A 16,379-nucleotide genomic window follows, 5' to 3' on the forward strand; every position below is an offset into this window, starting at 1 on the left:
GGGTATATTTCTTCAACTTTCACTTCACAATGCACATTTCTCTCTTGAAATTGCTTGCTGAAAAAGAAATGAAATATCGCCTCGAACAACAAGGCGAAGTTCCCGAAAGATCCTCCCAATAAATATATCTAAACTATTTGCGTTGCGCAGTTTTATTGCGGTATGAATAGATAGAGATTTATGTTCTCCACCCGTTTACTCAGAACTTCGGTTTGTCTATAAGTGAGCGTGCCCTATGGCAAAGTTAGTTCATTTTAGAACTTTAGGTACCTATATGAAAGTGGGTAAGCTGAAGTATCTAATACCTTTTATTTTTATCTCTCTTCGCATGATATTTGCCCACGTTTTATGTATAAATAAGTATGTGAAAATTTAGAAATGAGTTCTTGAATTGAAATCACTTAACCACCGCGAAAACAAAATAACATGACGTACGTTTTCAACCGAATCTAACATTAGTCCACAACTCAGCATTGGGTCTCCTCTCAGAATAAGAAGGATTTAGGCTAATGTCCGATCACATAGCCAAGTGCGGATTGATAGAATTTACCATTTATCGCACCCGTTTGAGAACATTATGGTACTTCTCCAAGGCTGTGAAGTGTCTCATACGTGCAAGTTTCCTCAGGATCTTTAAGAATAATAATAAGAAGAAGGTGAATCTCTTTAAAGACTTTTCTTTGTGTACATGAAAAGCCTATCAAGTAATTAATAAGGGTAAAGACTTACAAAGGCTCGACGAAGCTGCCATCTTTTCTACGGCACTGTACTTGCCGCCTCTGGAGTCCCAGCCGTGGTGTATGGACGAGGGAATCGGCTTCCAGGCGTATGTTGAACCTGTACAAACACTCGCATTTAAACAATGTCTACGAGTTTGTGTCTAATTAAATTGCTTGTACAAGTTCATTTGAATAAAAAATTCTGCTGTTTCTTTTTACTGAAATCCATACTAATATTATAAATTGGAAAGTGTGTCTGTCTGTCAGTCTGCCTGTCTGTTTGTCTGTCTGTGCTTTCACGACCCATCCGTTTAACCGATTTTGACGAAATTTGGTACAAAGATAGCTTGCATACCGGGGAAGGACATAGATAAAAGAGCGTGGAATTGACTAGCTGCTCGTTGAAGCAATGCGCAGGACTACAATCCATACTTCCATACTAAATAAAATATAATAAATGCGAAAGTGTGTCTGCCTGTCTGTCTGCTAGCCTTTCACGGCTTATCCGTTTGACTGATTTTGACGAAATTTGGTACAGAGATAGAGGTACTTTTTATCCCGGAAAATCAAAGAGTTCCCACGGGATTTTAAAAAACCTAAATCCACGCGGTGAAGTCGCGGGCATCATCATGTATTGTTGTTGGCGGGTGTTATAAAGTATAAAGGGTGCTAGAATTTTACCAAAAGTAGCAGCTTCGAGTAAAGTTTATAAAATAGAACTGGAACTGTAACTTACAGACCTTACAGTTACAGGCGATGTTCATTTAGAAATTGTGATTGGCAGAGAAGCTGGATTGGCGATCTTAAGAATGTGGCGGGATGTGGGTGGATGAGGAAGGCCGTGTAAGTGGCACTCTCTCTTACGCAATGTCCGAGTATACGACGTAACCGCAAGTAAAGTTCACTCGCCTTCGAGAAATGCAAAAACTGTACCGTAGAACCTATACTGGCTAAGTTACAAAATTTTAGGATATAAGAGTACCTATAATAATATACCTTTCAATAGTTTTAGTGTGATCCCCGTTCCCCGCAGCGCAATCGGTCCAGCTTCCGACGTGCACTGTGTAGTCCCCATCATTGATTACCGCCTCTGAAACAAGTCACGTAAAAATAATGCAATGGCTTTCAGAGATCATTAGGCTAGTGATAGATACAATGTATTGTGTACTAGCTGATGCCCGCGACTTTGTTCGCGTGGAATTAGGGTTTTAAAAATCCCGTAAGAACTTTGATTTTCCGGGATAAAAAGTAGCCTATGTCACTCTCCAGGTTTTCAATTATAGCCATGCAAAAAATCACGTCATACCAAACGAAAGTTAGTAGGTACAAAGATAGCTTGCATCCTAAGGAAGGACATAAGCTAATTTTCGTCCCGGAAAATCAAAGAGCTACCACGAGATAATAAAAACCCCAAATCCACGTGGACAAAGTTGCGGGCATCATCTATTTGGTACAGAGATAGCTTGCATCCTAGAGGCCACTTAAGCTACTTTTGATCCCGGTAAGTCAGAGTTCGCATGGGACTTCTAAAACACAAAAAAAAAACACGAATACACGCGGACGAAGTCGCAGAAGTCATCTAGTAACAATAAATAGATAAAGTTGAAATTAAAATCAAATCAAAATAAGACAGGTAAGTAACGATGTTTTTTTTTATACCTCGTAAAGGACGTAGACTCATAAATTGAGGATGTCGTAAGAAATTTACGGTTAGTAAATATATGTAGTTATTATAGTCGCTAATGGAATCCTGCGGTTTCTCCTCATAACACTGTGGGGCGTCGTTCGTGATGCTCTGATTAACCATTATTTATACAAATTAAAAAATATCTGAAATAGGTATACGTGAGCACCTTGGGACCCCAACGTCTATATAGTGTTTTTGAACTATGAGCAGTGTCCACTGCCTTATAGCTTCGCAACCCGTTATGATATGTCGATTATTCTGGTTCTTCTAGGGATCTCCTTTGATTTTATGTTATAGATAAATTCCAAAAATAGCTCTCTCCATAACCAAACGTCGGCAAACAGTTTATTCAGGCTGCGCAAGACCGTGGCGTATGGAACCTACAAGAGACCTATGTCCAGCTGTGGACTTCTATCGGTTGATAATAACTATATTCGTGGGTTGATGATAAAGATGATATATCAGACCAATATCAAATTAAAAATACACAACTCAGAAAGTCAACTTGTCGTAAGAATTTATACTGGATAGAAATGTTTTTTATTTTAACTTTTCCTCCGATGTTTATTGTTTGTGGAATTTTGCCAAGCTTTGAGACAATCTGTTCAGAGTTATGGTGGTTTACAAGTCGATACATAGAGCTGATAACCGATTACTGAAGATACGTATATATATCAGCCTTATCTAGGTCATCTAGCATCAGAATAGAAAGAAATAACATTTTATATATACCAAGTATACTGCGGTTTCACGTGATGGTATTAACGTTGCAGTCTCAGATAGTAGGAGAAGGAGGCAGTCTGCACTAGAACACTAAATCGTACATACTTCCAAGACGTTTTTAAGGAAGCGTGGTAAGTAGCTATGGTTGCCTTTGCATGCACCAGACTAGATTTGAATTTTGAAACTATAAATTTTACACTGACTCTGTCGAAAATCGAACCTGGCACCATCCATCATAATGACTACGTGCCTATACGCTACGCGAGGGAAGCTGTAAAATCTTTTAGATTTAGCAAGTGCCGTCAGAGCAAAAAAAAAACAATTTTCTCGAAATATAAGTTACATACAGGCTATAAAGGATAGAGATCCCAATTTATCTGTCATTGGATTTCTATTACACAACTTTCAATCCCTTGTTGTTATTGCCTACTTTCCATATGAAAGTGTAGCTTTTTTCGTTGATATTGAGAAACAAAATTTGAACACATTGTCTTTATTATGTAGAATGTAGATAAAAGAGCGTGGAATTAACTAGCTGCTCGTTGAAGCAATGCGCAGGACTATACATTATACTTCCATACTAAATAAAATATTATAAATGTGAAAGTGTGTCTGTCTGTCTGTCTGCTAGCCTTTCACGGCTTATCCGTTTAACCGATTTTGACGAAATTTAGCATACAGAGTAGTAGAGTACATAGAGTACAGGTACAGAGATAGTTAGCATACCGGGGAAGGACATAGGCTACTTTTTATTCCGGAAAACCAAAGAGTTCCCACGGGATTTTAAAAAACCTAAATCCACGCGAACGAAAACGCGGGCATCCTCTAGTATTATCATTTAATCACAAACTTTCTCATTTATATTATTAACAATAGAACCAGCTAAGCGTTTGTTTGAGAGCCTCACTTATTGGTTGGTTACATCATAAACAGACCGCACTCGAAGCATATTAACTCGATTGCGACGCCGCCGCTGCAGCTAAACTAATAAGGCCCGAGATTCCCAGGCTTGTATATTCCCTTCCATGTTGGGAAGCACTTTTTTTAAACTAGTTAATAGAAGAAATAGAAGTTTGGCTCTATTTCAATAGTTAAACATTTAAAACATTGATTAATCTTCTTATGGTGATTCATTATCTTTTGATACCTAGCTGTACAATAAAGTAAAGAAATAAAAATAAAATGATATAATAACGTAGCAAAGAAGTTAGTCTAGCGCTTTCTTTGATACGTAAGCCCATAAAAATGATAGAAGCTAAAATCTCAGTGGGCGCTAACCATTTTGAGGCACCAAGCAATCACAAACGAAACTATGTTTTCAAATTGAATTTCGAATGGTTTTGAAAAATCATGTTCGAATTCCGAATGTTTTTGAAAACGTTTGGTTGGTGACTAAAAATGCTTAATGCCCACTGAGATTTTTGCCTCCATCATATTTTGTATGGGATTATGTAACAGCGAGCGCTATTATAACTTCTCTCCACGGATAGGGTATAGCTAGGGACTAATACAAGAAGCGACTGCCAAGAGAAGCTAGCTTTCTAGCAGCTAATTCACCTATTTATTAAATTAGCTATATTAACTATTTATAGTATCAGTGTAACTGGATCGCGAGATGTTGTTAAACTAATCAACCTGTTACGGTGAATCACTGTACTCTAGCCACTCCATTCTCAAGAAAATGCTTTGTATTTTCTAATTCTTATATCAGTAGCCAATAATCTCAATAAATTGCAAACTAATTACAGTTGATTCCCCATCCGAAGAGTGGAAAAAGTACAGTTTCAGAACTTCCAAGTGTAATTTGATCGCGATCGCCGGCGCTGTACGCTGTTTCAATAAATTGAAAACAAATTTTAATCAAAGGAAATCCGCAGCGTCGAGAAACTGGAAAATTAACAAATCATCGGGTTTTCTTAAGGGATTCATTTAATTAATGCGTCGTGACTCGCGACGATTGGGAGTTTGGGACTTATTGTAGATATTAAATGAGTTGACAGTTTCAATACAAGTACCTACATATTATGTTCGAAGGGGGCTCGATCTCGGGCACACACCTCTAACTTTTCGGGGTTATGTGTGCTTTAAGCCAAACCAATTATAATATGTACCAAGATGGCGAATTTCAAAATGGCCGCCATACAAATTAAAAAAGTAGATAGTAGTCTAATATCTTGTACGATGGTACGTAAATCTTCGTGTGCGAGTCCGACTCGTACCTACTTGATCTATTTTTTATACAAATAGATAAATCTTTAGATAAGTGTTACTATCATTGTGTCCATGATAAAAGTGTGATGATAAAAAATCAAGGTTTCTAGTTTATCACAATAATAATAAAGGCCTAAGCAACCAAATTATGCATCTTTGTTACGTTGGAACTTGAACTGTCTCATGCATAAAATAATCTCATGAATATGATTTACCTTCACAGAGTTTTAGAACCAGTCATACACTTAAAAAGATCTAAAGTTCTGTGCATCTACGAACAAAATGCAGACACGGTTTTCCGACAATCTGCACAAAACCATTAATATGTAAATTTTAGTGATTTGGATACCACACGACGTGTACCTTAGTACTAGTATAATATATTCTGTGGTATAGTTTGTAGTAGGAATAGATGGGGACATAGAAAGATAGCGAGTAAAACTTAGGTAAATTAATCGTACAGATAGCTTTACCACGGTAATTTATGAACAGATTGAAAAGATATTACCTATTATGAATGTTTTCCGGGGTTCCGTAGGTACCTCAAAAGGAAAAAAGAACCCGTTATAGGATCACTTCGTTGTGTGTCTGTCGGGTCTGTCAAGAAACCTATATATACTTTCCGTTGACCTAGAATTATGGAATTTGGCAGTAGGTAGGTCTTATAGCACGCTTAAGAGGAAAAATCCGAAAACCGTAAAGTGGTTACATCACAAAAAAAAATATTGTAATGTGTTCATGAACAAATAATTAGTATTTTCAACTTTCAAAGTGGAGTATCATATGAAAGGGCTTTACCTCCACACTAGAACAGATTTTTATCTTTTTTTATGCATACCTACTAGTTTTTGACTTATTGTGCAATATGACTGTAATACGGAACCTTCGGTGCGCGAGTTGGACTCGCACTTTTTCCGAAAGTCAAAGAAGATAGGCACTGAGAAAAAAAACAGTTTTGCGGCTATAAATAAAAAGGCTTACCACAATTTTAGCACTCCCATAAATCTAAATTAATAACAGCGCGAGCGGTGCAGACTATTTGTTACGTCGGAAGAATCCCGCACGCTCCGTCACTTATAGTACGCGAGAGCAAACAAATGCGTGTAATATGTTGCCAGATCCCGCCGCTGTTTGCACGACTGTTTCTACTATAAATGCTCTTTAGTATACTACCGCGCACATTCATCCCCTACTTAACCCCCTTAGGTATATAATTTCAAAAATTCTTTCTTAGTGAGCACCTACGTCATATTATAAGGAATTTACTGTCAAAATTTCAAGTTTCTGATTCCATAGATTTATGCTGTTGGGCAGATTACACCTAGCGAGTAGTGAAGCGAGACAGTAAAATGTCACTCGGCCGAGACAGTGCTGTGGCTGAGAAATTGCGGCGAAATTGCATACCAACCGAGTACTCGGCCGAGGACACTGACTCGCCACTGTACTCGGTAGGTGTAATCTGCCCATGTGCGCTGTGCGTTCAGTCAAATTTATAGACCCTGCGCGATCGCGGTATAATAATAATTGATGCAGGTTTTACGAAATCGCCCTACAGTATTGGACTGCAATCACACTCCCAGGCGTTGATAATTATTAAGCCTAATGCGGAGCGCGCTTGCCAAGAAGATGCCTATTCACAAGGTATTTGTTAGCGGGGGAGGGAAAATGGATTGCAACAAATATCGTTTATCTACTTACATCTCCCCTCACAAAGCACATAACATGGAATCTTCATTAGCTCCGCAATGTTTACATGCTTCATTGGAGCGAGGTGCCCGACACAATCGCTTCTGGCCGTTACATCTGTACCTACTGAATATGTGATATGACGGCCGATCGATACCGACAGTTAATGGCTATTGAACTGCATATTTGTTGCAGTCTATAACGAGATCTGCTTATTACAGAATTTCCATGTTTTATGATAAACCCATCGTCGGCTCACTTTCTACTGAGCACGGGTTTCCTCTCAGAATGAGTCTGCCACGCTGGCCCAGTGTGGATTGTCAGACTTCATACACCTTTGAGATCATTAAGGAGAGCTCTCAAATATGCAGGTTTCCTCGCGATGTTATTCGTTATCGTTAAAACAAGTGATACTTATTTGATTTGCTTAAAACGCAAATAACTCCGAAAACTTAGGCTGAGGTGTATAGAGCGCACTTTGACTTTGCTCAGAACGAGGCAGATTTATGTGAGAGATATAAAGTAAAGTAAAAGTAAAGTAAAATATGCTTTATTGTACACCAAAACAAAAACAATAGACATATAACAAATACAGCATGTACAATAGGCGGCCTTATCGCTAAAATAGCGATCTCTTCCAGGCAACCTTAGGGTAGAGGATATTATAAAAATTAAAGAAAGCGGAAGGGGTGTACTAATTAAATAAAGTAAATACAAATAATATACGTATGTAGATATACCTACATCTGTCTCGTTTTAACTCTGGCTTAAGTCTAAGCAAAGTCATAGTGCGCTCTATAGGTTTCACCCTCAGTGTCCGGGATAAAATCTCCGAAAGGTCAAGGTTTATATTATTATTAGAGGAAGAATAATAGGTAATTTTATAAGTACTTGCCGATTTTTTTGGCCTAAATCTTCTCATTCTGAGAGGAGACCTATTGTTCAGCTATGGGCTGCCGATGGGTTGTGTACTGATGATAACGATGATGGTTTTTAAGCAGATAAAAAGAACTCCAGGTCTCGTAAACAAAAGGTAAACATTCATGGAATGGTGTTGAATAAACACTCAAAAATAAATGGAATAAAATGTTCATCAAAGAAAACCTTCTGTACCAGTTAACTTAGTACCTATTCGTATTTAACAAGGACGACGCTTCACGGCTTCAAGGATAAGATGTAGTAAAAGCGTTGTTTTAGTGTAAGGTCAAACGTCTCGAGACCCGTAATATTTTATGCAAATGTATGATCGCGGCCCTGGATAGCGCAAGATAGCGAAGAATAATGAGACGAGATCGGGCTCAGGGCTATAAAACTAGCGGAAGAATGCGGGTCGTTCACAGTAGTAGTTGTGATATACAACGAACCAAAATTCAGAACGATTCAGATGCGACTTGTTTCAGTGGATTGTGCTTTTGGTTCATTGTAAGGATATCATGGATTTCCGCAAAGTAACGCCTGCTTCTATACAACATACTTATGAGGTATTTAATTATTGATGTAGGAGGAATATACACTGGTATAACTATATAAGGCCATGACTCTATCAATTACTCACATCGTGGTGCTAATTCGGTTGTACACAATCACTTCGCGCTTCCAATATGAAGGCAGGATGAATACCACGGTCTCTCAGTCCCATATGACTATGATTAGAATTCTTCTCGTCATCACTACTCAGCATAGGTTTCCTATCAAAATGAGAAGGTCTTATGAATCCACCATACTGGTCAAGAGCGGTTTAACAGACTGAGAACATAATTGATGAGAACGTGCCTGTGCAATGTAGGTTCCCTCACGGTATTTTCCACGATGATTTAATAAATTATCATTAAAGAAGCTAGTGATAATAACCGGGATTGACGGCTGTATGTGCCCTACGACTTACGAGGCAAGGAGGAAATGGAAATAAGTTTAAAAAAAGTAATAAATTTATACAGAGAAACAGTAGCAAACTATAAATGTATGCTCTGATTATATACTTCAAAGTTGTGTTATTTTCTTCGATTTAGGTATATGCGGATGGCGTGTTTCCGACCACTTACATAAGAACCTACTTACCTTCGACGCAAGACATTTTCTAGGCAAGCTCTAAAGTCTCTCGTATATCTTTCCACTTTTGAGAAAACGCTGGTTTCGTTGCCGTAATTCGATGAAGTGTTAAGCATGAGAGAGAATAAAAATAGAAGAGATCGTGTATATGCGATAAAGTGTTAAAACCTCGCAATGTACGAGAATGGAAGTAAAATTAAATAGAAAGTAGCTAAAACGATATTGCGGATTGCTCTACACTCGCTAATACTAATTGGACGATTGTAAAAACCAAAAGATGTAATGGTTGTTTTCTCAGTCTAGACGATTACGTTCGACGTTTTACCGAAGAGATTAAATCGTAAACAACTTTGCGTTTCTCTTTTAATGTATTTTTAAGTATTTTTTATATTCTTATTTCAAGTTAGGTATAAGTAGGTACCGGAATGTTGTGGTAGGTACAATACAACAATACATATATGATATATCTACATACAGGGTGTAGCCAGGAAGCTAAGCAAAAACTTAGCGTTATTGTTATACTACCTAAACACAATTCAATACCAATAACAATTTGCCTCATTTTATAGTTTTAGTGATTTAGTATTTTTCAAACAAACTCGGGTGAATGACCCGCCTACGATGCGGCATTGACTCCGAGTGGTCCGTCAGTCAGATGTTTTATTTGCAATATATTGTGAAATTTTACAAAATATAAGTAGATTTTTTTTAAAAAATTTTTTCGCGATTTTTTCGCGTTTTTTTGTGGTAATATATCACTGATCATCAGTACCTACTATCAAGATTCAAGTATCACTTGTCTTCGTGTTTGCCAGCGTTCTGGTTACATCCTGTATAATATGTATCATGTGTTGTGTTATATTATAATACCTGAACAAATCCGGGCCCTCGGTTAATTTTCAAGTTACCAAATGTGTGAAGGTGTTGAGGTAAGCCCGTCATTTATTATGGACGGCATATCCACGTCATTGACTTGAAAACTTTAACCTTCCAGATAACTTTAGTCCGTGAAAGTCAACTGTAGACACGTTATAGAAACAAATTATCTATACTTGTGGTTTTTCAAATTCCGTAAAAATGTTTAAAAGTTACACGGGTTCAAAAATTTCCATACAAATCTTTGAGTTAAAGATTGTTTCTTGGAGATGGGTTTTCAGTAGAGAGCCGGGCGAGTTCTATAAATCAGTTAAAATTATATGAAATACACCCACCAGTGAAATGTGTTAGTTCAATTTCATTAAGGTTCAGGCTAAATAAGATAACTAGACATTAATAAACTTTCCGGAATAATCCTATGATCTCAAACTCAGATAAAACGGCAAAATCAAATTCTATTGACTAGAATCATTGTGCAAAACAAAGAAAAGGCGAACAATGTAGTTCATTTACCGACATGTCCCAGAATTCTTTTCGATTTCTAGCTGAAATTTGGGAAGAACACCTCGGGAAAGTACCTATATCTAGAAAGTTGGAGTGAACGAAGTCAATGCCCCGGGCAAACAAAATACCTCTTCGGAGTTTGCTATTCTCCCGACAATCTTGAATTTCAATTTCGTGATACGAAAATAACACCGAGCTTTCAAGTTAGATTGAAGAAGCCAGAGGAAAATTTTACTCCAATATATTATAAGGAAAGGAAGTATTATAATAAGAGGGAGTATTCAAAAAGTCCTAAGGGCTTCATTTAGTGGGGTGAAATAAATATTAACAATTGCCATACGAACTCCACCAAGTTTGAGAAACGATGTTCAATGATCAAAATAGAATCTACCGAATATAATCTTGGGTCATATCCAAACAGAATTAGGAACTAATCGATAGCAATGATAAAATTACTTTTTTTTCATTTATCCTACAGGTTAAGTCCGCGACAGGTCGAGATGACAATCGGCGAAGGAACGCCCCGCATAACCGCACAAAACCGCGTTAAACCGGTGCGGGCAACCGTCGGTGACGTGCGGGTGTGTGGGGCGCCCCCTGCCTCATAAAATCGATGATATCAAATTTTTGAACTTCAATCAAAGACATTTACCTCCTTTTTATGCTGACGTTATTGAGTTTCACGCTCGAATTCTATGAAACTTGGTGAATTGTAAAATCTCATATTAAGCACACGGTGAATAGCTAGTGCACGTGTACCGAACAAGAAAGCCGAAGTGGGATATTTTGAATTTTCAACTAAAATGTCATACAAAATCATACCTAATTTAAAATTCTAATAACTTTGAACGTAATCTAGCTAGGTCACGTAGAATATTAAATACCTCTCTGAATTTTGTTATGCTAGTGAATGAATAACATTGCTAGCTGCACGTGACTAACTTAAGTTATGAATCCTAATTAGTAGGTAAGCAAAATTATCTTTTGAATATGATATATATATTTTTTAAAGAAAACATTATAATAAAATTTAAAGCTAGCCTTAACTAATTACTATACAAAATTAAATAATGTCATTTAAACTAAACGGGAGTAGGTGATATGTGCTCAACCCAAAATTATATAGGCACATCAATATGTGCCTATATAATATATGTACATCTATGTATATTATTATAGGTATTACATCGATGGTTCAACCGTTACAATAGGCGAATCTTCTTTTGGACTGTTTGGGGACTCAGATTAATCTGAGGTTCACCCTGTGTATCTCTAAACTTGTATAATATGTATTCCTATAGTGCTCGATTTTACCACCTTCTGTGTGAAATATTTCTTGTAAGTAATATATTCTAGCGAGATTGCATGTTGGTAGGCACGAGGCATATAGTGCATATTATATGACGCATAGATTTTCTTTCCTTTGAGTAACATTATCACCATAAACATAGCATAGTATACAAACTTACTGGTTTTGTCGTTTTCTTTAATGTCATGGAATTCCACAAAGTCACGTCGTCGTCGTTTTAAGTCATCATTATTCATTCTACTCGCAAATCTAATTACCCATTTTTCTTTTCCTAAAGCTTCTTGTATTTATAGGTTTACACGAATAAAAATGGATGATTAAATGTCTTTTTTATGTTTTCCTTTTATTCGATAAGCTGTAATCATTTATCACCGCGCGTAATTCGACGAGGCATCAATTTTCATTCGGAATTTTCTCGCTCGGCGAATTTTCTGCCTGTCGTTTACATTTATAAAGACTTTTGCGTCGTAGGATTAGATGGGAGCTGGGACATCCTTGCAAAATTTCCGCTCTGAATATGAATATTATACTCTAGAGTCTAGATAAAGCCTTTTTTATACTATTACAAATTGATTATGTTGTTCGGCTGTTATATTGGTTTGTATGATGTGTGCAAATACAATATTTGTTCTGTTACTTAAAGCTCAAAACCATAGCTAGTAGGGTTAAAAACTTTGGAAGTTCAATCTAATTAGGCTGACAGTATAATATCTGCCGTGTTAAAGGAAAAGGTGATTTATTAACATTTTGACTATTCTGAAACTGTGTTTCGTTCTGACTTTGACTTGTTCTGTATCTGGAAAAGGAGTTCTCGTTTTTAGTGTTCCGTACCCGAATTGAATTCCGTGCCAACGGGACCCTATTAGGTACTAAGCCTCCGCTGTCCGTCCGTCTCTCTGTCAGAGGACTGTATGTCATGAACCGTATTAGATGCGTATTGACCGTTCACTGTAATTTGACGCCTGACGTTATGTTGGTACCTGATTTGCGCTAATTTGGATTAAAATCGATTGAGTAGAAATAAATAAATCAGTACCCTTATTATAAATGCGAAAGTGTGTTTGTTCGTTGGTTTGCCCTTCAATCACATCGCAAAGGTGCAACGCACTGACGTGATTTTTTGCATGGGTATAGATAAAGACCTGGAGAGTGACATAGGTTACTTTTTGTCCCGAAAAATCAAAGTTCCCACGGGATTTTTAAAAGCCTAATTCCACGTGGATGAAGTCGCGGGCATCAGCTAGTCAACCATAAAAAACAGGTACTAAAATAATCAAGAACAGTTATTTTACAGTGGATCTAGTCTTAAAACTAAATTGGCTCAGGTTCGGTATTCTATTCTAATTTCTTGTGCAGGTTAAGCTAATTTGGTTTATAGTTCAAGCCATTCTACTTGATTGAATAATCGCTCTATTTTCTATGGTAATCGTATCTATTACGGTAAATGGCATTGCAATTGAATCCCGTAATTGCTCCGATTTGAGTTTATTTGTAGGGCAAAATAAATTTTAATTCGTCATGTCATGCCTGTCTTTTGTATAATATCACTCACTCTAAAGTCTAAATGACCTGACAGCGATCATGCACTCATCCGATCCGAATCGGAAAAAAAAATCCGAAAAATCCGGATATAAAAAATGCCTAAGACATATGCCATAAGCTACCATACGAAACAAAAAGGAACGTATTTTCACGGATTCGGATCGGATGACTGCGTAACCGCCGTGAGGTAGAGCGTGCCTGCCTAGAAGGTGCCAGTTCCCTCTTCTTTTGTTCAAGAAGATTCCAATATTGTACCTAGCTGATGGGGAAATTGGAGGCTGTAAGGGCATTCTTTATTCTAGCAGTTTTAAAACACATTCGAACGGATTCTATAAAAAATGTCATCAATATAATAGAGCCTCTGTACCAATACTACCAACCTCTGTACCAGTACTATCTAACACGCCTTGTTTCTCCTTTCACCAAAGATTGCCTGGTGGAGATTGCTCTGAGCAATAAGGCCGCCTTTGCATATAATTATTTTTAGTTTAATTGTTTTTGTCTTGTTTATTTCATGTTTTGTGTGCAATAAAGTTTTTCTATCTACCTATCTACCTATCTATCTCTGCTGAATAAGACTGAGTATATGCAGAATATTATTAGTAGTATTACGTAAGGTTACCCGTCCGTGCAAAGATACAAGGTACAAGTTTCTTTTGAATATCGGATCTTACGTAGCGGTACTACGCCAATCTACGGCTGCTACGAATAATTTTCTCGTAGTTAGAAGTGCTACGAACTTTGTATTCAAGAAAGGAGAGGAAATTCTAACTTGGAAAAGGAGGCACATGAGTTTTTATGAGGCAAGTTGGTGGGAGAACAAGTGTTTGAATTCTTTAGAAACTGCCTAAAAACTAGCATTACACTCAATTGGCATTTAGTATTCTTTGAAACTACTTCAAAGTAAGTACATACTTTGAAAAACATTATAAACTTTTTACATTATATTAAAGGAAATTATTATTATTTATATTATATATTGTTGGACGGTTCATGCTGAAAGGCATGCAGATAGCTATTAAGAGTTAAGACGTAGACATCCGTTAGGAAAGGATTTTTTAAAATTCAACTTCTAAGGGGGTGAAATAGGGGTTTGTTTGTGTAGTCCACGGTAATGAAGTCGCGAGCATTAGCTAGTTAATTTATAGTTTCTTACTTTTGAAAGATTGTATGATAGACCATAGTAGCATGCATTGTGGCTGATCTGCAGCATGTGAATCCGACTCGCACTTGTCCAGTTTTATTTTTAGCTAAAGTAGATTTGCACAAGATTGCAATCACACCAAATGCGAATGCAGTGCTTTTGTCACAGTATATTTCATTGCGCTCTGAATGAGAACAATGCGAAGTAATTAACCTTTATTTGCAATCGATCGTTCGCTGGTCGCAGGTCAGTCAACCTCGGCTCAGAGTTAACGCAGGGGTACACGCAAACATACTAAGAATACGTATATTACTCATATACATGTTTTTGGTAGCTAAAAAGCTGTGGTAGCCTAGTGGTTAGGACGCCCGCCTTCCAATCGGAGGTCGGGGGTTCGATCCCGGGCACGCAACTCTAACTTTTCGGAGTTATGTGCGTTTTTAAGTAATTAAAATATCACTTGCTTTAACGGTGAAGGAAAACATCGTGAGGAAACCTGCATGCCTGAGAGTTCTCCGTAATGTTCTCAAAGGTGTGTGAAGTCTGCCAATCCGCACTTGGCCAGCGCGGTAGGTAGACTATGGCCAAAACCCTTCTCACTCTGAGAGTAGACCCGTGCTCTGTAGTGAGCGGGCGATGGGTTGATCATGATGATGATGATTCATTTTTTAACTGGGGCAGTATGGGGAAATCCAAAACCATAGGAGTTACAGGGAAACTATCTTAGGAATTTTGCGAGATTTTACTTGAGATTTTAGAAATAGCTGAACCGCCCTAGCTTCGCTTATGTGAAATTTCCGAAAAACATTGCTCATTTCCGAAAAATTAAGCAAAATCTCAAGTAAATCCACTTGATATCATAATTATGTACTATAAGGCATACTGTATAAAGAAAGTTGCGTTTTTAAGTAAGCTTTTACTTAAGTAATTCATTCTTCCTAATTATTTTTCAGGCTCGAGAATTCGTAAGAATACATACCTACTTACATTTAGATGGGAAGGATTGAGTATCTCAACTGTGTCCTACCTATTTTCATCCCGCGATTTTCGGAGAAGAAATATCACGAATCAGCTACTTCTCTCTGCAGAGATAAAAAACTTTATGATGGAAAAATACACAAGAATATGTATGGTAGCTGTTGCATTCTTTACAAATAATAGGGATGAAAATGATAGCACGCGGTTATACAAATTAAACACAATATAGTGGAGTTCCAATAAACATACCGTTATACATTTGCGTTATACGTGTCAGCGATTCCACGCGGGGCTTCGCTTCGTTTCCAATGTTAATTAATGAGAACGTGGTTAAATAATATTATATACCTAGGTAAATTACCATAGTAACATTCAGTATAAGTACATAACTATATAGATAGACAGTAGCTGAGAGGTTAATGCCCTTATCATAGGTAATCGATCAAGATAGAAGACATAGAACTTACCTTACGTTACAAAAGTTAGGAATGAGTATTATATGTCGACTTTTTCCTAAGATGTTTTTATATAAGCTAGCTATCTTATTATAGAAAATTTATATTTGACTTCTTTCTAATTTTTCGCTAATCAATGGTTGATACTTTCACGGCACGTTTGTTAACATAGATATTTATTAGATAAAAACCCTGCATATTTTTAGATTAATTATTATGTAGGTTTTAATATAACTAACTCTTCTCTTCTCTAAATAGTATAAAACAAAGTTACGATACGCGATCGTCTGTTTTGCGGTTTTCACAATCATTTCACGTTTCACGAGGAAGGTTTGTTACGCGGGTGAGTTTGTTGTGGGCTCTTTTCAGACCGGTGCGTTTAGAACCATCGTAGTTTTAAGTTTTCGTAATTAATTATCACCATTAATTACATAATTATTTTAAAATTCAACAATTGACAACAAAAAAGTGTACAATGGTAACTATGAATAACTGC

The 16,379-nt window shown here is 37.0% G+C and overlaps 1 protein-coding gene across 1 annotated transcript in view; it reads right to left on the bottom strand.

The window, feature by feature from the left end:
• LOC117987614 (thrombospondin type-1 domain-containing protein 7A-like) overlaps positions 1-16,379 on the bottom strand; it is an 88,499-nt gene that overhangs the window by 17,545 nt on the left and 54,575 nt on the right. The window contains exons 3-4 of the mRNA XM_034974649.2: positions 1,716-1,809; positions 730-837 (exon numbers count right to left, since the gene is read on the bottom strand). Coding sequence (XP_034830540.1) covers positions 730-837; positions 1,716-1,809 — 202 coding nt within the window. The remainder of the gene's footprint in view (positions 1-729; positions 838-1,715; positions 1,810-16,379) is intronic.

The sequence above is a fragment of the Maniola hyperantus genome, chromosome 13 (assembly GCF_902806685.2).
Source record: "Maniola hyperantus chromosome 13, iAphHyp1.2, whole genome shotgun sequence".
In the NCBI taxonomy this organism is placed as follows: Eukaryota; Metazoa; Arthropoda; class Insecta; order Lepidoptera; family Nymphalidae; genus Maniola; species Maniola hyperantus.